Source organism: Nyctereutes procyonoides, unplaced genomic scaffold, assembly GCF_905146905.1.
Source record: "Nyctereutes procyonoides isolate TBG_1078 unplaced genomic scaffold, NYPRO_anot_genome, whole genome shotgun sequence".
Lineage (NCBI taxonomy): Eukaryota > Metazoa > Chordata > Mammalia > Carnivora > Canidae > Nyctereutes > Nyctereutes procyonoides.
The window spans coordinates 76006980-76030411 of NW_026575140.1; the positions used below are offsets into that span (position 1 = coordinate 76006980).

The 23432-nt window shown below is 35.6% G+C and overlaps 1 protein-coding gene across 1 annotated transcript in view; it reads left to right on the forward strand.

Annotated features, from left to right (window-relative positions):
• Window positions 1-23432, forward strand: part of ARHGEF12 (Rho guanine nucleotide exchange factor 12) — a 150429-nt gene that overhangs the window by 49037 nt on the left and 77960 nt on the right. The window contains 1 exon segment of the mRNA XM_055305875.1: window positions 22210-22233. Within this exon segment, the coding sequence (XP_055161850.1) occupies window positions 22210-22233 (24 nt within the window).

The window sequence follows — 23432 nt, forward strand, 5'->3', positions numbered from 1 at the left end:
AGAAAAGGGAGACTTACTTATTTTGTGTCTTCAGCCTTTAGAACAATGTGTGGTATATAGTAAGTGCTCAGTAAGTACTGTTGGATGGATGAAGAGTTGGTTATATTGGATATGGGGAAGGAAAGGAAGGTGTCATTAATGACTTCTAGATTTCTGACTAGATCAAGTAGGTGGATGATGGTCTATTTGTTGAGATGAAGAAGTAAGCTTTGAGAGACAGAGTAAGAATTTAGTTTTGTACTTTTTGAATTTGAGATGCTAGTGGTATATCTAAATGAATATGCCCAGATAGCAATTCTGTAGAGCCCAGAAGATAGAAGTCCATTTGCCTGAGTCTAATACCCATTATTTCATTAGAGCACCTGCTCTGTGTGTAGCACTGTCCTGGGATATGGCAGTAAACCAGAGATCATGGAGTTTATATTCTTGCAGGTGGGGGGCTGAATGGGTGTGTAATATATCAGATGATCATTTTTTAAAAGTATTTATTTTTTGAGTACTGTGCAGAAGTACCATATAGGATATGGTGAGGATACAAAATGAAGACAAATTCTCCATTGAGGAAATACTCATGTTTTAGTGAATGGCAGTAGGGGAGGTGGCTTTTGTTTACAAGCATTTAATAGTTTCTCTATGTTAACTGATCCAGTGCTCACCCTCAGTCCTTTTACTGTGGCTTCTACATTCCTGAGTTCTTTATTTTGAGGATATTTTTATTGGGTGGATTTTGTCTTTAAGCAGTTTAATCCCCATCACTTATTTCACCTATCCCCTATCCTCTCCCCTCTGGTGACCATCAGTTTGTTCTCTAGAGTTAAGAATCTTTTTCTTGGTTTGTCTCTCTTTTTTTACCTTTGCTTTTTTGTTTTGTTTCTTATATTCCACATAAGTGAAACCATATGGTATTTGTCTTTCTCTGACTTCTTTCACTCAACGTTATTCTTTACAGTTCCATCTATGTCATTGCAAATGGCAAGATTTCATTTTTTATGGCTGAATAATATTCTATTTTAAGCAGAGTGTGTGGTTGTGTGTGTGTGTGTATGTATACACACACTACATCTTTATCCATTTATCAATCAATATACACTTGGGTTCCTTCCATATGGCTATTGTAAATAGTGCTGCTCTAAACATAGGGGTGCATGTATTCCTTTGAAATAGTGTTCTCGTATTCTTTGGGTAAATACTCAGTAGTGCAATTGTTGGATTATTAGGTAGTTCTATTTTTAACTTTGAGAAAACTCCAGTTGCTGCACCAGTTTGCATTCCCACCAGCAGTGCCTAAGTGTTCCTTTTTTTTCCACATCCAACAGCCAACACCTGTTGTTTCTTGTGTTGTTGATTCTAGCCATCCTGACAAATGTGAGGTGATATCTCATTGTAGTTTTGATTTACATTTCCCTGATGGTAAGTGATGATGAGCATCTTTATGTGTGTCTGTTGGCCATCTGAATATCTTCTTTGGAAAAATGTCTGTTCTTGTCTTCTTCCCATTTTTTAATTGGATTATTAGTGTTTTGGGTTTTAAGTTTTATAAGTTCTTTATATATTTTAGATACTGACCCTTTATCAGATATCTCATTTGCAAGTATCTTCTCCCATTCTGTAGCTTGTCTTTTAGTTTTGTTGGTTATTTCCTTTGCTGTACAGAAGCTTTTTTTATTTTGATGTAGTTCCAATAGTTTATTTTTGCTTTTGTTTCTTTTGCCTCAGGAGACACATCTAGAAAAATGTTGCTGTGGCCAATGTCAGAAGAATTACTGCCTGTGCTCTCTTCTAGGATTTTTATGGTTTCAGTTCTCACAGTTAGGTCTTTAATAATTTTGAATTTATTTTTGTGTATGGTGTACGAAAGTGGTCCATTTTTTTTTTTTGCTTGTAGCTGTCCAGTTTTCCCAGCATCATTTCTTGAAGAGACTGTTCTTTTCCCATTGGATATTCTTTACTACTTTGTCAGAGAGTAATTGCCCATAGAGTTGTGGGTTTTCTGGGTTTTCTATTCTGTTCTGTTGATCTCGTGTCTATTTTTGTGCCAATACCATACCATTTTGATACTATGGCATTGTAATATAACTTGAAGTCTGGAATTGTGATGCCTCCAGCTTTGCTTTGCTTTTTCAAGGGTACCTTGGCTATTCAGGGTCTTTGTAGTTCCATACAAATTTTAGGATTCTTTGTTCCAGTTCTGTGAAAAATGCTGTTGTCTTATAACTCCTTATTTAAAAATCTTATATTTTAATAACTCTAGCAGTATATATGTTAGTGTTTATTTTGTGTCTGGTTTTACAGTATGACATGTTCAGATTTCACTTATTTAGTATTTGGGGGGATTTTTTTTGGTATATTTTTGAATATTTTTAATTATGTAAAACATAGTGATTAAAAACAAGAACTCTAAGGTCTCGGTTCACTTCTCAGCTTCTCTGCTTACTAATTGGCCTTGGGCAAATTTCTTAATCTTTCTGTGCCTTAGTTTCTTCATCTATAAAACAGGGATAATAATAGTATTTACAGAGGATTAAATAAGTTAATACATGTAATATGGTTACAACAGTTACTGGCATATGTTAATGAACAGTAAATGTTAGCTGTTATTATTAACTATTCCATTTTTCTTACTTAATGTTCATTTTGTGTTCAAAAGGCCTGTGTGGTTCACAGCAATGTTCTTGAAGTTTCAGGGTTCTCTGTGTCATGTTCTGATGGCAGGTGCTTTTTCCTTCATTATTTCCACTTTATCATCAGCAGTATCATAAACCTAGGAATGTGTTAGCATGTTTTTGTTCTTTAATTTTACTTCCTCCTGCTATTCTGCGTCTCTGTAGGGCCCCCTACTCCCTTGTTCTATTCCTAATTGGATATTTACTTCCTAATCAAAGAACAGTTAGGTCTTCATTTCAGATCTATGATCCTTATGTTTTGGGAAATTGGTTTCCTGTTCAGGTCTACCAAGACTTTTTTTTTTATATAGGTAGATCCAGAATTTAATAGATTTGGCAAGAATGTTTTGTGTTAGTGGTTTAAGGTTATAATCATGTCCTTCTTTCATAGAAGATGGATTTTTTTTCATTTCTGTTTTTGCTTTTAGTGTTGAGGAAGGCTGGTTGAGTAAAATTGTTTTATTATCTTTCATCTTTACCTGGAATAAATGTGTATTTATTGAAGGAACCAGTGGTTTGTGAGTGTTGCCCTAAAGAAACACATTCAGGTGGAAACAGGTTTCCTTAATGATATGTAGCTGGCAAGTTGCCTATATGGCCCATCGATATTAACTGAATTCTCCACTGAGCTTTGGGATTTGGAAACACAGATTCTATAGGATTGGGAGTTCTTTTGTAACCAGTTTATGTTGGCTTATCTTTGCCTACAACTATATAAAAGGTATGAATACCGTTTTAGCTAAATATTTAATAGTTATACAAGATCTAATTTTCTGATCCTCATTCATGTGAAAACTTTTTGTTAACTATAAAAAAACTATCAAAGGGGGGAAGATAATGTTTTGTGGTAATGCAGTAGTTCAGAGGTTGAGAGCAGGAACTGTAGACCATGAGGGTTTGAATCAAAGGTCCTCCATCTACTGGTTATGTAACTTGTATAAGTTACTTTCACCTCTTTGAACTTAACATTTTTCTATTATAAAATGAGGCTAAATGTGGTATTTATCTCTTAGGATTATTGTTAAAATTAAATCAATATATGGAAAGTACTTTATGCAGAGACTGGCATATGTTAAGAACTGTAGCAGGACTAGTCAAGTAAAGTTTAGCCATTATTATCAGACTTTTGTTAATCATTATTCTTATGAATAATGGGATACATATATTTAGAGCAGTTTATCTAGCATAATTTGTAACTACCCAGTATGACTTGAAGGTATTGAGTGTTTCTCAACTAATTATTCTTTCCCAATGAGTATTTTTCAGGGAGTCTGATCCCAGGAAATAGGCAACAGCTTACTGTGTTATTCTTCACCTCTCTAATTTACAGTTATTTCCAACCAGCTCATCTCCTCTTTAAATACAAGTTCAGTAGAATGTTTTTTCCTCATAAGAATTCAGAAATTTTTGTTCTCATGATGAGCTCATTTAAATTTGGGTTTGAGCACTGATAGAAAACCGAGCTGGGTTCCCTTAATGGGGAATCTGGTCATTCATCCTCCTTCACCCTCCCAGGGTAGAATTTTTTTCAGGAACTAAATAGCTTTATCTAGCAGGGTCTTCCTGCCTTTAGCAGTGGAACAGTACAAAGGCCACATTGAGCATAGCTGCTGGGGAAACCCTTTTTCCTTCTCTGGCCTGTAAATGCTGTTCTGTCTCTGTGAAAAACCCTGACATCAGCTCTTGGAAAAATCCAAATACTTGTGTTAGAACAGGACTGAAACACTTGCCTGGGCAGACACTAAATGGCTGAACTATAGTTCGAAGTTTACCACATGCCTCTCAGTCATGTTATGTGTTGTTTTTTTTTTTTTTTTTTAAGTTACATCTGAGTTTCAGACTCTCATTATGTAGAGAAATTAGGATAGAAATGACAATTTAGCAGCCCCCTCATCCTCATTTTATTCTTCTTAAAAAATAAAATCTAACTTCAAGATAATATGGAATTCATACGTAGTGGGGATGGAATATTTCAACATTATAGACTTTGTGCAGTGTTCTTCACATATATATTAGGTGTTTTATAGTTATTTGATGTTTGGGGAAGAATACACTTATTGTAAATGGACTGAATTGGACTTTCTTGGTGTTCAGATCTATGGCATATGAAGGTTTATTCATTTATCACAGTGTTGTTTAAAATCTCAATTAGGTCATACCTTAAAACTCTCGTTTTCATTGTACTTTGAAAGAAATCTAACATTGATGTTTTATATTCTTATATTATTTGGCCCCTGTCTGTATCTGTTAATCTTGTCTCATTACTACTCTCTTGCTCATTTTCTATGCTCAAGCCACACTGGACTTTGTATTTCTCCAATACACTAGACTTCTTCTCTGTACTATTCCCTTTGCCTATAATTCTCTGCCCCCAGACCTTCTCATGGCTGGCTTCTTAGCTCATTTAGGTCTCAGCTCAAATGCCCTGGAAGTCTTCTGTGAATAAACAAAATTAAGCCAATTAGTCACAGTCACATCTCTTTTATTTTTCTCATAGCACTTAACACTATCTTAAATAATTTGGTTCAATTATTCATCTGGTCTGTCTTGTAGAATGTAAGCTTCTTGAGAGCAGATCCTTTATCTGTTCTTGGATGTAAACTTGCGTGACCAGAACAGTGCGTGGCACAGATTGCTATTTGTGTAATTTAGTGTATGCTTGATGGCCTGTAACAGGAATCTAAGTAGTTAAGGACATTATTGGGTCACATAAAAAGAAGTCTACAGGTAGGGTTCATGGATTTTTGATCTAGTGAATACTCATGTCATGGGCCCAGGTTCTTCCCAATTTTCCACCTTTGCCATCAGTGACAACTTCATCTTAAACTAGTTCTTAAGGATGATGCTAAGTAGCAGTTAGGGCTACTTGTTTCCTCATTCCTGTCCAGTGGGAAAGAGGAAAAGAAGTTTCATTTTGTTTCCTAAGAGTAAGAAAATACTTTCACAGATGCTTTTAGTAAACTTTGTTTCTATTCTCCTTGTCTCTTTCTGAACCAATTACTTACCCAACAGTGGACTTACCATTCAGTGCAGAAAGGCCCATCTCTGTTGCTGCAGATAGAGTCAGCTCCCTTGAGTCATCTGAGCTCTGAGGAAAGTGGTAGTTAACTGAATAAAATTGGCATTAGAAGGAGGATTGTGGTATGGATTGGGAATCACTTATGTCCTCTGTCATTCTAAATAAAAGTGTTTTGAATGAGTGAATTCATTCAGTAAACATGTATTGAACTGTCTAATATATGCTCAGCACTATACCAGTAAATTAGAAAAAAAATCAGATAAAACATGGCCCTCACCTTCAGATAATTTAAGGTCTAGTGAGAGGGACAAGTTAACAGAATATTAAAATTATTTCAAAAATCAGTTGATTACAGTAATTTAATCCAAAAGAAAGCAAAAAAAAAAAAAAACGGGGAAACAAAGATGAGACAGGAAGCAAATCACAAGGTGATAGGTTTAAACTTATACATATCAATAATCAGTAATCACATTAAAGGTAAATGGTCTAAACAGCTCAGTTAAAGGCAGAGGTTATCAGATTGGATAAAACAGCAAAGCCCACCTATATGCTACAAGAAACACACCTTAAACATAAAGACATTATAGTTTAAAAGGATAGAAGATAGGCCCATGGTACTGTTAATCAAAAGAAAGCTAGAGTGATACATCAATATCAGATAAGGTAAACTTCAGAACAAAAATGTTAGGGATAAAAAAATCATTACATAGTGGTAAAAGCATCAAGTAAACAGACTAACAGTTCTAAACTTTTATATACCTCATAACAGAGCTTTAAAATTCATGAAAGAAAAACTGATATAATTGCAAGGACAAACAGATAGAGCCACAATTATTACCGGTGGTTTCAGTATCCCTCAGTAATTGAGAGAAGTATAAAATCAGTAAGGGTATAGAATACCTCACACTACTGACCAATTTGATCTAATTTCATTTTTATAATATTGTATCGAACACTTAGTACACACTATAGTACACTTTTTGAGGGGAGGAGCAAGTATACATGGAACATTTACTAAGATAGACCAAGAAGCTTAAGCTGGACTAGCCTTATTTGCAAGTGAAGGATCTGGTGCTGCTTTCAGATGTTTATCCTTTGTGTTTTTAAATTTTTTCTTAAGCTTTAATCTTTGTTATTGTCTTAAAGTCAGCTGGTGTTTCTTGTTCATGGACTTTGGTACGGTGGTGCTTTGCAAGGATGCATTTATATTTTAATGGCCAACATTTGGTCAGCCCATGTCTACTATTCACTTCCCCCTTTTCATAAAATAAGTGCTTTAATTGTAAACTATATAAAAATACCTTGTATAGGGGATCCCTGGGTGGCGCAGCGGTTTAGCGCCTGCCTTTGGCCCAGGGCGCGATCCTGGAGACCTGGGATCTAATCCCACATCGGGCTCCCGGTGCATGGAGCCTGCTTCTCCCTCTGCCTATGTCTCTGCCTCTCTCTCTCTCTCTCTCTCTCTCTCTCTCTCTCTCACTGTGTGCCTATCATAAATAAAAAAAAAAATACCTTGTATAAATTCCCTTTTGATTATTACAATAAGCTGAGTTGTAACAAATGAAATGTTGATTTTTATAATAAAACCGTGGAAAGTAAAAAAAAAAAAAAGCTAAGACTTATGGGCTATAAGTAAGTTTAAATAAATGAAAAGGATCAAGGATCAAGTCAGGGGAGCCTGAGTGGTTCAGTCAGTTGAGTGTCCAACTTGATTTTAGCTCAGGTCATGATCTTGCAGTTGTGGGATCAAGCCCTGTGTTGGGCTCCATGTTGAGTGTGGAGTCTGCCTTAGATAAAATAAAAGATGAATCTAGAGTACCTTGCAGTGCCAGAAGCAAGGAAGTGCTCAAAAAACCCCCAAAGGCTGGGGGCATGTCAAAGGGAAACAGATGCCAAACTGAAATGCCTCTGAATGGTTTAAACTGAAATAATTTGAGCAAGAAAATAAGTAACACAGTATTGGATTAGAACTCAAAGTATAAACTAAATATATATGAGTTCAGTATTGACATAAATGATTGCATAAATAAGTGAAGGAGAAGATAAAATATTCCTCATGGAAGAATTCCAAATAGCATATGTACATGCTCCCTCATCCAGGAAATGGAGTTTAATCTTTTCAACCCCTAGTCTGGGTTGGATTTAGTAACTTGATTTTAAAGAATAGAATATGAAAAAAGGTGATTTTACAGGGAGAAGTCTGGCAAACACTACCTTGACCAAATGATCATGGTTAACATTACTAATGACAAGTCATATTGATAATGTACATCCCCTGATATGTAAATGGAAGGCAACTTCACCTCTTTGGTATTCTAGAAATAGAGACCGGCATCTCTATGGATGATTTTTAACAAAAGTGCAAAGACAATTTAGTGGAGAAAGGATGGTCTTCTCACTAAATGATGCTGGAACAATGGGATATTCATATTAAAAAAATAAAGTTTAATTCATACCTCATGCTCTATGCCAAAATTAATGCAAAATGTCTAAAAGTACCTAAAAGTAAAATTGAAAGTCATTAAACTTAGAAGAAAATATGGGAGAAAATCTCTGACTTTGGGTTAAGCAAAGACTTCTTAGATATGACATACAGAGCATGTGCAAGGACCTATTTCCAAATGAGGATATATTCACAGATACCAGGGGTTAAGACTTCAACGTACCTTTGTGAGGGACACAATTCAATCCATAACAAATGTAGTAGTTCCCAGTTTAGGAATTGATTTCATGTTTACCACTGGGGAACTGAGAATCTCTATAGGTACTTAATGCAGTTCCTGCAGTGCATAAGTAATGCATCTTTCACATTTATATTTACTTTTTTTTCAAATGTAATGATGGTGTTATAATTAATAAAATACAAATGTTGCTTTTTGGTATTCAGTTTGTGGAGAACATGCCTCTGCTTTTATGTGGTTCCCTGCTTTGTTTTCACTTTAAAAAAAAAAAGAGATTTATTTATTTTTAGGGAGAAAGGTGTGAGTGTGAATGGGGGGGAGGGGCAGAGGGCAAGGGGGAGAGAAAGAATCTCCAGCAGACTCCCCACTGAGCATAGAGCTCTGTCCCAAGACCCTGAGATCATGACCTGAGCAGAAACCACAAGTCAGACACTCAACCAACCAAGCCACCCATTGTTTTCACTTTAAAAAAAAAAAAAAAAAAGATTGATTTATTTTTAAGAGGGGGAAGGGCAGAGGGAGTGAATCTTCAGGCAGCCTTCCTCTGAGCCCACAGCCCCACGCTGGGCTCAGTCTCACCACCAATAAGGTCATGACCTGAGCCAAAACCAAGAGTCAGACGCTCAACTGCCTGAGCTACCCAGGCATCCCTGTTTTCACTTTTAACAGAGAATATCTTTCATGTATTTAGTAAGAATTTTGTCAACTTGGACACCAAAGTAATGTTACTCTGTTTTCTGTTTACTTGATACACAAACTCCTCTTCTAGTGCAAACTTCCATGTAGGTTCCTTATTCTAGATAAATTAGTCCTAAGGAAGAAATCAAGAGGGAATGAATAACTTGAATTAAAAGGTTATTTGTTATAACAATGTCTGTTTTACTGAAAAAAACAAAAAACAAAACAAAACCTGGGCCTAGCCCGAATATTTACTAAAGAGAATGGTTTAAATTAAATAAATATCCATATCTCAAACTACTTTGCAGCTATCAGGATTTATTTAGAGACATCTTTTTCAAATCATTATCTTATTTGGAAGTTCAGTATACAAAAATAAATAAAAGCTAAGCAGCTACAGGGGCATCTGGGTGGTGCAGTTAAGCGTACAGCACTTGGTTTTGGCTCAGGCAGGTCATGATCTCAGAGTCATGAGATTAATCCCCACGTTGGCTCTGTGCTCAGTGGAGAGTCTGCTTAAGAGTCTCTCTCTCTCTCTCAAATAAATGCATCTATATTAAAAAAAAATGGCTAAGCAGCTCTGATGTGGGGAGCCTGGATCCCCATCTACCCACTCTCGGTCCTTGAGGGGCATCTTTTAAACCCTTAGGCTTGTGTGCAGCACATTTTAAAACCAGTGCTGTAGTGAGATATTTAATGATGTAAAATTATGTCAGTGTTTTATTAGTCAAAAAGGTTACCAAACAATATATCCTATACACTGTAATTTTGATAAAGATAAATTTTATATACTGTATCTGTATCATATGTAAGTAGAGAAATCTTTATCTTTAGAAAAGATGGAGAAGTATTCATAAAAATGCTGGGTATTGGGGCACCTGGGTGGTTCAGTGGTTGTGTGTGTCTGCCTTTGGCTCAGGCTGTGATCCTGGGGTCCTAGGATCGAGTCCCACATCAGGCTTCCTGCATGGAGCCTGCTTCTCCCTCTGCCTATGTCTCTGCCTCTCTCTCTGTCTCTCATGAATAAATACATTTTTTAAAAAAATGCTGGGTATTGAGTCTATGTGTGACTTTTATTTTCTATTTTGTTTTTTTACTTAAAAAATTGTCCATGTGTTTTGGAGGGGATAAAGATATTTCTTTAAAAAAAATATTTAAGAGAGAACAACAGCAGGGGAGGGGTAGAGGTAGAGGAAGCAGCAGACTCCTCTGCTGAGCGGGGAGCCTGATGTTGGGCTTGATCCCAGGACCCTGGGACATGACCCAAGTTGAAGGCAGATGCTTAACTGACTGAGCCACCCAGGCACCTGGAGAAGATAGTTCTTCATGTGAAAAAGTAGAAAACCATTGCTTTATAGGAAACTTTTGGAAAGATAATGGTCCCATTCCTTAATCTCTTGAGAGAGAGGAATTATCTTGAAAATTTATGAAAATAATATTAGTAACAGATTTATTTAGAAGTTAACATCAGTAGTCTTATGTGTTAAAAGTGTGTTAGGATAAATCACATTTTTAGCATCTAAGGGAAAAAATAGAACTGAATGTCAGTGAATTAAAAATAAACTGGACATTGTAAAGCAGTGATTCCCAATTCTGGAGTGATTTAAGAGGAATGTCAAGATGTTTAAAACACACTTTCCCTCCATCTTCCCAAATTAAGTGCTGAGCCATTGTTACTGATAAGAGTATACCCCTTATTCTAGTTCTGTGTTTTTGGGCCAAGAAAAACTCTTGTAGAAGAAAGTGTAAAATGGCATGCATATAACTAATTCTCTTTTCCCCTCAGAATCAGAGGTCTTTTTCCCTTTGTGCTGGTTTGAAAGTTTGGGGTATTAAGATTTGGCTTAGGGGATCCCTGGGTGGCTCAGTGGTTTGGCGCCTGCCTTTGGCCCAGGGTGCAATCCTGGAGTCCTGGGATTGAGTCCTGTGTTGGGCTCCCGGTGTGGAGCCTGCTTCTCCCTCTGCCTGTGTCTCTGCCTCTCTCTCTGTGTCTGTCATGAATAAATAAATAAAATCTTAAAAAAAAAAAAAAAGATTTGGCATAGACTATGTGGTTTCACAATAAACTAAGTGCATAGCTAAGAAGAATTGAAGAACTGTTAATATTTGATGCCAGAACCAAAGCATGTGTGAAAAGAAGCTCTAGTTTAAAACCAAAAGTTGCATTTTAACATTCATTATATACATAGCCAGTAAAAGTAGTTTTAATGAAAAATAATTTCTATGAAGAAAATAAGACGCTTTTATGAATGCAGAATGTGTGTTATATAGAAGATTTAATTGTCATGATACTGGCTCTGATCAGTTTTTTTTATTAGTCTTTGCCGATATTTTATATTCATATAGCCTGTTTTATTATGTATGGAAATATTTCACCAACTAAGGAGTATGACATATAAATTTAATGATATGTAATTAAAATACTCAATGCATTTCTTACATAATTTAAAAAATTATAAGTGGAAAACATGGAATGTGCATAATCCTTATTCTCTGTGTTCTTCCTGGAAAGTGTATGAGGTTTTATTTCTTTAAGAAATAGGCCTGTGTTGGTTTAGTTCAAGGAAATTGTGAACATTTTTAGAGTATATGGGAACCATGTTTATACTTCCTTGATTTGCTATGTTTCCTTGTGCTGTGATTTTTTTTGGCAAATCTTTGTCTATTCAACTTTGTGGTATAGATATGATGGTGAATTAGCCTTCTTTGTATTCAAGGAATGAGTGTATACCAAGTACAATACCTGAAGGTAAACAGAGCTCTGTGATTTGAGTATTAGTGTAATTCTGACCATTTTTCCTTCTCTTATTAAGATTCTTGAAATAAGATTCCTCTTATAATTGTGTTGGCACTTGGTAAGAAATGTTTAGGAACATTTAAGATAAATACATAATAATTTGTTTTCTTGTTGAATTGATATTCCTTGCTATGGAATGCTATTTTTATGGATGCCTTAGATTTTTTTAATAAAAATTCAAACAAACTGCAAATATATATGTGCTTTAAAGGAATACATTAAGAATTTACCTTTTGTGGGGCACCTGGGTGGTTCAGTTGGTTGGGCGTCTGTCTTCAGCTTGGGTCATGATCTCAGGGTCTTGGGGATCCAGCCCTACACCAGGCTCCCTGGTTGGCGAGGAGCCTGCTTCTCCCTATCCCTCTGTCACTCCCCCTTCTTGTGTTCTTTCGCTTTCTCAAATAAATAAAATCTTTTTAAAAATTTACATTTTGGGTAGAGCTTTTTTACATCATAGAAGATAGAATAATACTTGAATTTTATATTTTAATTTTATATTGTTATAAAATTCTCAAGTTCAGATTAATAGTGCAGTTTGTCTCAATGACACCCAATAAGAAAGGTAAAAAAAGCTAACTAAGACTTTCTACTTTTTCAGAAGTACACTTGTATCCTTTGGCAAATCTGGAGAAAGCAGCTTGTCCCAACAAATTTTACAGAGTTCTCACTTCAGTTTACAAGATTTGAACATTCAATCTTAATGCATTTTATATAAAACCTTATTGAGAAGCATACCCATCCAAGATTAAGAGGGCATTTTTTTCCTCATATTCTTTTTATGTTCACAAATATACTCTTTTTTTAAAAAAAAAAAGATTTATCTATTTGAGAGAGCATGCATGTGCACACATGAATGAGGGGTGAGGCGGTGGGAGAAAGGGGGGGAGAGAGAATCTTCAAGGAGACTCCTTGCTGAGCATGAGCCTAAGAGAGGACTGGATCTGAGATCATGACTTGAGCTGAAACCAAGAGTTGGTTGCTTAACCTACTGAGCTACCCAGGTGCCCCTATTTTGTTTCTTGAAGCATGTTCTCATTGCTATGAATTGCCCTCTTCTGATTGCTTTTACTGCATCACATAGATTATTGAATGTTGTATTTCTTTTCTTTCTTTTTTTTAAATTTTTTTAAATTATTATTAGTTATAGAGAGAGAGAGAGAGAGAGGCAGAGACATAGGCAGAGGGAGAAGCAGGCTCCATGCACCGGGAACCCAACGTGGGATTCAGTCCCGGGTCTCCAGGATCACGCCCTGGGCCAAAGGCAGGCGCCAAACCGCTGCGCCACCCAGGGATCCCTGAATGTTGTATTTCTGTTTTCAATTGTCTCTAGGCATTTTTTTATATTTCAGATTTCTCTGATGATCCCATGGTTGTTTAGTAGCATGGTTAGCCTCCACATTTTTGTGGTGTTTCCAGTTTTCTTCTTATAATTGATTTCTAGTTTAATACCATTTGGGTGGGACAAAGTGCTTGATGGATTTCTTCTTTAATTTATTGAAACTTGCTTTGTGATTTAACATGTGATCTGTCCTGGAGAATATTCCATGTGCACTTGAGAAGAATGTGTATTCTGTTGCACATGGATGGAATGTTCCATATATATCTATTAAGAACATCTGGTCTAATGTGTAAAGTCAGTGTTTTCTTACTGATTTTCTGTGTGGATGATTTATCTATTGATGTTTAGTTTTATATTTTTATTGGTTTATTCCTTTAGGTCTATAAATATTTATTTTGGTGTTCCTATGTTGGATGCATATATATTTATAAATGTTATATCTTCTTCCTGGATTGACCCCTTTATCATTATGTAATGCCTTTCTTTAACTTATTAAAGTCTTTAAAGTTTATTTTTTCTGTTAGAAGCACAGTTCACATTTGCATGGAATATCTTTTTATTTCCCTTTACTCAGTCTCTATGTTACTTCTGAAATTAGTGTAATGTAAGCAGCATATATGTAAGTCTTCTTTTTTTTTAATCCATTCAACCACTCTGTACTTTTTGGCTCGGGAATTTAGTCCATTTACATTTAAAGTAATTATTAATAGGTAGGTACTTATTGTCACTTTATTTTTTATTTTTTGAGATTTTATTTAATTATTTATGAGAGACACAGAAAGAAGCAGAGACATAGGGAGAGGGAGAAGCAGGCTCCCTTTAGGGAGCCTGATGTGGGACTCAATCCCAGGACCCCAAAATCACCTGATTGGAAAGCAGACAATTGACCAGTGAGCCACCCAGGCGTCCCTTATTGTCATTTTAGTAATTGTTTTCTGGCTGTTTTTGTAGTTCTTGTTTCTTTTTCTCCTTTCTCTTCCCTTGTGGCTTAATAACTTTCTTTGTTATGTACATATTTTTCTTCATTTTCTTTTGCGTACTTACTATAAATTTCTGCTTTGTAGTTACTTTGAGGTTCACAAATAACATCCCATGTATATGACAGTCTGTTTTAAGTTGATGACAACTTAAATTTGAATACATTCTAAAATTACATTTTTATACTGCCCATGTTTTGTTTCTGATGTCACATTTCACAGCTTTTTATGTTATGTATCCCCTTATGAATTATTGTAGTTATAGATATTTTTACTACTTTTGTCTTTTGACATTCATACTAGCTTTATAAGTGATTAATCCACTACTTTAACTACATATATTACCTTTTTCAGTAAGATTTTTACTTTCATATTTTCTCGGCATTAATTAGTGCCATTGCTTTTTACCTTAAAGACATCCTTTTAACATTTTTTTTTTTTTTTTTTTTTTTTGGTAAGGACAGTTTAGTGGTGATGTACTTTCAGCTTTTGCTTATCTGAAAAATTCTTTATCTTCTATTTTTTTTAAGATTTTATTTATTTATTCATGAGAGACAGAGAGAAAGAGAGAGGCAGAGACACAGGCAGAGGGAGAAGTAGGCTCCATGCAGGGATCCCGACATGGGACTTGATCCCAGGACTCTAAAATCAGGTCGTGGGCTGAAAGTGGTGCTAAACCACTGAGCCACCTGGGCTGCCCTATCCTCCTCTATTTTGAATACTAACCTGGCCAGGTAGAATTAACATCCCCCCCCCCCCCCAGTAGTGTATTCCTGGTTGGAAGTTTTTTCCTTTCGGTACCTTGAATATGTCTTGCCACTCTCTTCTCCCTGCAAATTTTCTGCTGAAAAGTCTGCTAATGGTCTTATGGGATTTCCCTTGTACCTAACAAATTTTTTTCTCTTGCTGCTTTTCAGATTCTCTCTTTAACTTCTGACATTTTAATTGTAATATTTCTTGGTGTAGATTTCTTTGGGTTTGTTTTATGTAGAATTCTCTGTGCTTCCTCGACCTGGATGTCTCTTTCCTTCCCCAAGTTAATGAAGTTTTCGGCTATTATTTCTTCAAATAAGTCTTCTGCCACTTTCTCTTTCTGTTTTCCTTCTGGGACCCCCATAATGAGGATGTTATTCCACTTGATATTATTCCATGTGTCCTTTAACGTATCTTTATTTTCTAAAGTTTCTTTTTCTGTTTCTGTTTCTGTTTACTTTTTAAATTTTTTTTCCTGCTCTGGTTGGGTGAGCCTGTTGCTTTGTCTTGTAGCTCACTAGTAGTTCTGCTTCATCTGGTGTGCTGCCAAACTCCTCTAGTGTATTTTTTTAATCTAGTTATTGTATTCTTCTGTGATTCTTTTTGGTACTTTCTTGTGTTTTATCTTTGTTGACATTCCCACTTGTGTTCATCTGTTCCTCTACCAAGTTTGGTGACTGTTACTTTGAACTCTCTAACAGGTAGATTACTTACCTCTTTCATTAAGGACTTTTTCTCAACTTTCGTCTTGTACTTTTGTTTACAACTTATTCTTGTCTCCTCATTTTGCTTGAGTCTCTGTGTTTGTTTCCATGTAATAGGCAAAACAGCTACCTCTCCAAGTCTTGAAGGAATAGCCTTCTGTAGGAGGTGACCCATGGGGCCCAGAATTACAGTATCCCTGGTCACCAGAGCCAGGCTTTCAAGGGGGATCTCCTGTGTGTGCTGCGCATGCATGCTTGCTGGCTGTGGTGGGGCTGTGGCTGGGCCACCAGAAGTGGAGATGGAGGGCTTTTGCCTGATTGTGGCATGGTTAGGCACTGGATTTGTGGATACCAACCTGCACTGGCAGGTTAGAGGGAAATTGTGAAAGTTATCAAGGTAGTGTTAGCAAGGTAGAATGTGATCACAAAAATGGCACTTTCCAGTGCTTCAGTTGTTGGAGAGAGTTGCAGTAGGTTCCTGCCTCTCTGGCAGTTGTTTTAAGATGAGTAATTAGGTCTCCTTCGCATATGGTCTAAGAACTTTTCAGACTGCTGCTTTTGGATTGGGTCTCAGGACATGTGAGTCAGCCTGCAAGCCCTTTAAGAGTGGGTCCACAGTTCCCTACATATCTGTGGTTCTCTTGGACCAATTCCTGTTTATGTTACATTTTGGGGGATCATCTCTCTGGTGCATGACCCAGGGATTGAGGTGCCTGTTGGGGGGCACAAACCCCTTACTCCTCAGGGAAAAGTTGCATATTTTTTGAGATCTCTTCTGATTGTGGGTCACTGTGCCTGGGGTGGGGTTTTGGCAAGAGCATGTCTCTGCCTCGCCTACCTGTCTCAGTGTGGCCCTTTTATCTTTTGCTGTAGAGATAATGTTCATCTAGTTTTCAGAACTTTTTCTTAGGAAACTAGTCCATTTTAGCTGTTGAATTTTTGTGTCCATAGGACAAGGTGAGCTTAGGATATTCATACACTGCCATCTTGAACCAGCTTTCCAAACAGATTCTGAAATAGGGAATTGTGAAATAAGATTTGAGTCCCTATCTGCTAAGCAAAATAAGTCAGAGAAAGACAAGTATCATGAATTCACTCATATATGCAATTTAAGAAACAAAACAGATGAACATAGGAGAAGGGAAGGAAAAATAAGACAAAAACAGAGAGGGAGGTGAACTGTAAGAGACTGTTAACTCTAGGAAACAAACTGAGGGTCGCTGGAAGGGAGGAGGGGTGGAGGATGGGGTAACTGGGTGATGGCGTTAAGTAGGGCAAGTGATGTAATGAATACTGGGTATTGTATGCAACTGATGAATCATTCTATCTCTGAAACTAATAATATAGCACATGTTAATTAAATTGAATTTAAATAATTTAAATCCCTATAAAATGAAAATTACATATCATCACTATTTTATAATTTTGAGATTCTTCTGTAGAGTCTAGGTTGTTTGTTTATATTTCTTTAATGATAATATTTCATGTAAACATGGATTTGATAGTTTGATATCGAATGGAATGAAAATACTAAGTAGTAGTTTGAGGGTCTCATTAATTTTTCTGGCAGTTCCCTGTACTTGGTTTTTTTGAAGTGAATAATTGGAAGTCTGAAAAGACTCTGTGTAAGTTAATGATGATACTCATGATCTCAAAGGAGAGTAATTTAGCAACCTTACAGGAGACTTAAGTGATGCTGTTCTAGACTGTCAATGAGAGCCTGTAATAAATGAGCTGGGTTTTTTTTTTTTTTTTGGAACTGCTTTTCTCAGTTCAGAAACAACGAATATCCAATTTATAATATCTGGCAGAGGCAATTAAAATAATTTAGAATTTACTATTTGGTTTGTCAAGGTACATCCAGGAAAGAAGAGCCACTTACTAAGGGTCCTCATGTTTTTAAGTTCTTTAATAAAAGTGGCAGTGTCCTAAGCTATATTTAAGAAGTTAATTTGAGATCTTCTTACATCACATTCTAGTGAATCATTTTTGGATTTTACACCAGAACTGAGCTCCCTGGTCCTTGTTTCTGTGGTTTTGTATTGCAAGGTCCGGAGGTTTAAAACTAATAACACCATGAAAATTCTCCATGAGTCATCCTGTCAGCTGTAGCTTCTGTTTGAATCTTTCTGATATAACTAATGTTTATTGCCAGCTCTGCTAAGAACTTTTTATGCTTTAGATTTAAATCCTAATGAGAAGGTACAATGGTCGGTAAATTTCAGGCTTTTTTTTTTTTTTTTTTTTTTTTTTTTTGCTATTTCCATAGTTTTTAGTTCTTTTAGTGACTCTAAGCTAGACCAGTTATAAATTGTAGGTGGTTAAAGGATTTATGACTGGTGTTTTTGGGGGGAGAGGAGTGGTAGTGGTCATTACTACTTTTGGTTCTATGAATCTTACTGTCCAGAGATAGAAAGATTGAATTAACAGTTAGCTGAAGTCAGCAGTATGTTCTAAATCCCTATACTTAAGGGTACTTATGTATTGCAGACAAATGCCCTTTTAGCTGTTTTGTTTGTTATTTTGTGAAAAATGATATAATACTAGAGCTAGCTAGTTCATATTCACATTGGAGTAATTTCAAACTTTAGTGTTGTGCTTTAGGCTATTTAAATTATTTTGAGGAAATAGATAAATAAAAAATTTGACTTATATCCAGGATATGGAATGCCTTAATCATTCTTGATACTCTAAAGGAGATACGGAAATAATAGACTTTCTTGCTAAGTGGCAGGTATGGTCAACAGTTTCACAGGCTTAAAAAAAAAATCACTGACCCTACTTGCTAGGAAAATTAAAAGTTTGAGTTGTAACCTGATCTTTTCTCTTACCCTGCAGCATCTGGGAAGTTTGTTAACTTGAGTATTGACGTTAATTTTATATGACTTGGCAAGTTAAACCTATAGTTTCATCATTGGCTTTGAATTATGCATTTCTGTGGATTTTACTGAGCTAAAAACCTATGTGAACATTGTTAGTCTTTAAGTTTGTTTTTCTTTTCTACTTAATTTGAAGTTAAGTCTCTAAAATTCAGATTTTATTTTTGTTCTAACAGCTAATAATAATTAAGTGGTTATGTATGTGCTAGGCAGTGTTTCTGATTTAATGCTTTGCATTTTCTAATTCTCAAAACAAATTTGTAAGGTAGGAAGTAGTATTATCACTATTTTACAGATGATTGTTAGGTTAAGCAACATGTACAAGTGTAAGGACACCTTTTAAATTGCAAAACTAGACTATGAACCTTGTTATTTTGGGGCTTTTCCTGAGGAACTCCTATCCCTGAGGCCTTGAGATCACATGCAGTTTTTGTTGACTATAACAGTATGGGAATGCTATATTTTTTTGCATTGACGTTTGTTATCATTTTATGAGGATGGAGCCTTAGACTTAATCTGTGGTCCGTTTTGCAGAGTTCTTTGTCTAGAAACTCTCTGGACTGGCATGAATTCCAATAAGCCAGTGGCATATTTCATTGATTCCAAAGTGCACGGGCTTTTCACCCTGCCGTTTAACATTGCTAAAATCAGGATGTATCTTACAATGGAATTTTTGAGAATTCTAAATTTAGTAGCTAACATTGTTTGCTAATGAAAACTTGCCTGCTATCCAGTATAGGTAAAATATCCTGAACTCTCTATGTTTCAGTCATCCCATATGAAGAACCATCCTGAATCCCAAATTCTTCATCATAACTAAACCCCCCAAAAACCATCTAATACCTTGAAGGAGAGGAGGGTAGATTAAGATTTGAGTGTGTTATCTCTCTTTTTCTTTCAGAACACTTCTCACAGGAGTAATGTCAAGGGCTGTCTCTTTTCTCACAAAAATCATCTATAACAGGAAAAAATGACTTCTAATAGGCTATATATTATAAGCAAACATATGATAACACAAACTTTGACAGCCGTTTGCAATTTTTTGATGTAAAAGAATTTCTGTTTTAACAGTCTTAAAGGGATATCCTGATTGGAAAATCATACATGTATATATATTATAGAGTTAAATATGTATATATGTATGGTTAAGCCTGGCTAAAACTGGAAGTTTTACTAAAAGAAATATTATTTATTGAGTTAGAGTTCTTTAATTACAAAATCACAACTCCCTTTACCCTGTAATAACATATTGGGAGGAGTATGAAAATTAAAACTTTGGGGGAGCTTCTATATATTACTACATACGGGGTTAATATTACAGCCCAGAACTTATAAAGAAGAAGGCACCCTGAATCAAGTGAATAAATGTAATTGTGACCTTTAGGCTCTTGTTTAGGATTTGTGGCATTCAAGTATGTTTAGTATCATAGGTAATCAAAAGTAAGAGCATCTAGTTATCTTACTCCAGTGGCTCAAATTTCTGACAACACTTTGCTTTTTAAATCATGGTTCTTCATATTGGTACTTGGACTTCATCTTACATCTGGAAACATACATACACACATATGTAAGTATGCACAAACATGTTCAATGTTGGCTAGATGTCCAAGCCATCGATATGATATTTTCAAAAGCCACATACAGTTTAATTAAGCACATCTAACATAATTCAGCATTCAACTACAGCTCTTTCCCGTAAATATCTCACCAGAGGAGGTTGTCACAGTTTTATAATTGGGTACAGAATGGACAGGGACTTGAAAATAGAGGATTTTGTGCACCAGAATTCTTTCGTCAGCCTAGTGTTGGGCTGATTGTGGCATTTAATGATTGTAGAAAAAAGTATTGATTTAAAAATTTTTGTTTGAGAGAAGTTCTTCATCTGTTCTTTAAGAATATAGTAAGTAGATTTTGATAAACAAATTTTACTGCACAGGAGTCCTTGTTCTTCATCTTTTCATTCCATTTTTATCGTCCTCTTTCCCCTCCTTTTCCATTCCCTCATAAGAGAAAGCTGCTCAGGAAGCTGGTTTACAATCACTAGTCTGGGAACTTCCGGGATTCTTTACCAGAATCTCCCTGGATGTTGCAGTCCCTGACGCAAGCAGCATTGTTTTGGGGTAGGAGTTTTTATAATGGCTATCAGGAAGAGTGGCTAAGGTTGCTAACTGCAGGTATTATCCTTTGTAGAAACTCAGTTGGGAATTCTTTTCTGCCAACTTCTATATTCATTTCTAAATTAAAAAACATATTCCCACCTCCCCACTCCCCTAACAAGTAAGGATGGACTTCCTATTTCTGACAATTTGATGATCTTTTGTCATCAGTATATTCTCTAGAGCAGTGTACTCTTATCCCAGAATCTCTTTTCCTTATTATCCCTAACTTTGTTGGGAGTTAAGATGCACTCATTATAGAAGTTTTCAGATTCTTTTTCTTTGGATCACTTTTGGCTTATATAGGAGTTAAAGGAGATTGTAATTAAACTTTTACTTTAGAGATTATTTTTTAACTAAACTGTCTCCAGGCCAAATAAAATAGCATTCAAGTATCATTGTTTTATGTTTGTTTCTTACTGTGTTTACTAATAACTTTAAAACAGTTTTGTTGATATTCTTAATAAACCCCATTTTTATTACCCAGGCTAAATAATATTCACATAAAATGCCATGGGTTGAGGACAGACCTGAAAAGGGGAATAGGAGGAAATTTGAAAACACTTGTAGACTTAGTGTTTATGTGTAACATCAAATTCTTCTCAAGGAGCCCCCAGTAATATTTCTTTCAAAAAAGGCAACCAAGAGGAAATACAGTAGTTCTTAATAGCTTATAGAACCGAAGAAAGAAAAGATGTACCCTTTGTTTTCTACTTTTGGAACATAGTCTTTAAAAAAAAAAAAAGATTTTGTTTATTTATTCATGAGAGACACAGAGAGAGAGAGGCAGAGACACAGGCAGAGGGAGAAGCAGGCTCCATGCAGGGAGCCTGATGTGGGGCTTGATCCCAGGACTCCAGGATCACACCGTGGGCCCAAGGCAGGCGCTAAACCACCGAGCCACCCAGGGATCCCCCTGGAACATAGTCTTAATAACTGGTAGTACTGCAATGGTATTTTCTCTAGATTTCTATTATAAATGCTAAACACAAATAAATGAGAATTGTAATTTGAGGGAAGTAGACACAGATCCATAGAGCAGTAATTAGCACCCAGATATCTTGGGGGATGGGGAGTAGTGATGGACAGGAAGAAACTTTCCTTGCTAGGAAAACTTAACGTTTTAATAGTAAGATATTTCTCTTTGCCTTAGTTTTTTAAAATCTGTAAAATGGATATAGGTTTATAGATCTCTTTTAGGATTAGATAGCACGTGTCAACTTTAGTACAGTGCTTAGTATCTAGTAAGCTCTCAGTAAATTTAACTGTTGCTATTAGTATTTAGATTTTTACAAAGAGAACCTATACTCAGTGACAGTTCATGGTAAATGCACCTGCAATTTAAGATTTATCTAAGGAGATATTTAAAAATAGCATCCAGCTTCTTACTCTTACTTACCCTGTTTGTTGAGTCTTGCTTTGGGAAAGTTAGCATAAGATGTAAATCTCTTATTCTGGTTTATTTTTTTTTTTCTTATTCTGGTTTAGTAGAATGGCTAAATTTAGTAACAATCTTATAAGTGAAATAACTACATCTTTCTTTTTTTTCCCCCTTTGTTTCAGGTTTCCCCTCAAAAAACCTATAAGGTAAGTTGTTCAGTTGCCCTTCGTACGCTTAGGTTAAATCTTAATTAGAAGCATTCCTTCGAAATTATGGCGGATTTTTGTGGCTTTTGAAAATGTGGATTTAAGTAGTTTAAAATATCAAAATGTTTTACAAATTTAAAATATAACAGGTGTTGCATATTTTTTCTGGAAGACAGCATTGTTTTGATAACATTTTCAATGTTTTTAATATAAGCATTTTAAAAGTTTGTTCAAATTGATAGTTAAGGTCACTCCCTATGAAGAGATTTAGTTTTAAAATCTATTGTGACTGTTTCCAGTTGTGAGTAGCTTGAGGAGTGTAAATGGCTTGCCAGTTTTTGATGTGTTTTATCACTTGCGGAACTACAGCTGCCTTTGGTTAATGAACTTTGGCAAACTGAATCAGTCTTAATTACTTTAAGACAGTAAAGGAAAAAATCCAAAATGTTCAAATATGCCTGTGCATGAGCCATATCTCCATATGTATTCATATCCTGGAATTAAATGCCTTTTCCTCAGTACTTGTTCTCACTGCTCTCTCATCCTAGGTGTCATAAATATTATTTAAAATGTAGGTAGTATATCATTCCTAATTATGTTAGTGCTTTTATCAGTTTTAGTGACTGCGTTGCATGGTCCAGGATACCAATGCTAACCTTGGCATTTCAGTTAATTAGTAGTGTATGTATCATAGTGAGGGCTTATTTGCTGCCCAACCATTATCTGATCAGTATAATTGGGTAAGCCATACAGAAAATAATAATTCTGGTGTCATCTGGGCTTGCCTGATTTCTGTAGCTAGAGGTCTAGTGAGGCTTGCCTAAGACTTTTTTTTTTTTTTTAAACTATTCTCATCCATGCTACATTAACACCGTGATTTTGAACCTGACCATAGTATATGTAGGTTCAGGTTGGGGAATGTGTTGAATTACTTTCAGGCACTGTTTTCTTACCTGTTTAATGGAAGTCATAACAACCTATGAAAGCTACTGAAAGAATTTACTTATAAGAATAAAATAGATTGTAATACTAAATCCCATTTCTAGGTTCTTTCTAGGAATAAAATAGGTATAATACTAAATACTAGTTTTATTATTTTTAAGCATTTTTTGTAACCAAATAACTAGATTCCTTATTATACATAGCATAGACTGAATTTAAAACTTCTTGAAAAATATGTTAGATTTATGAGGATGTAT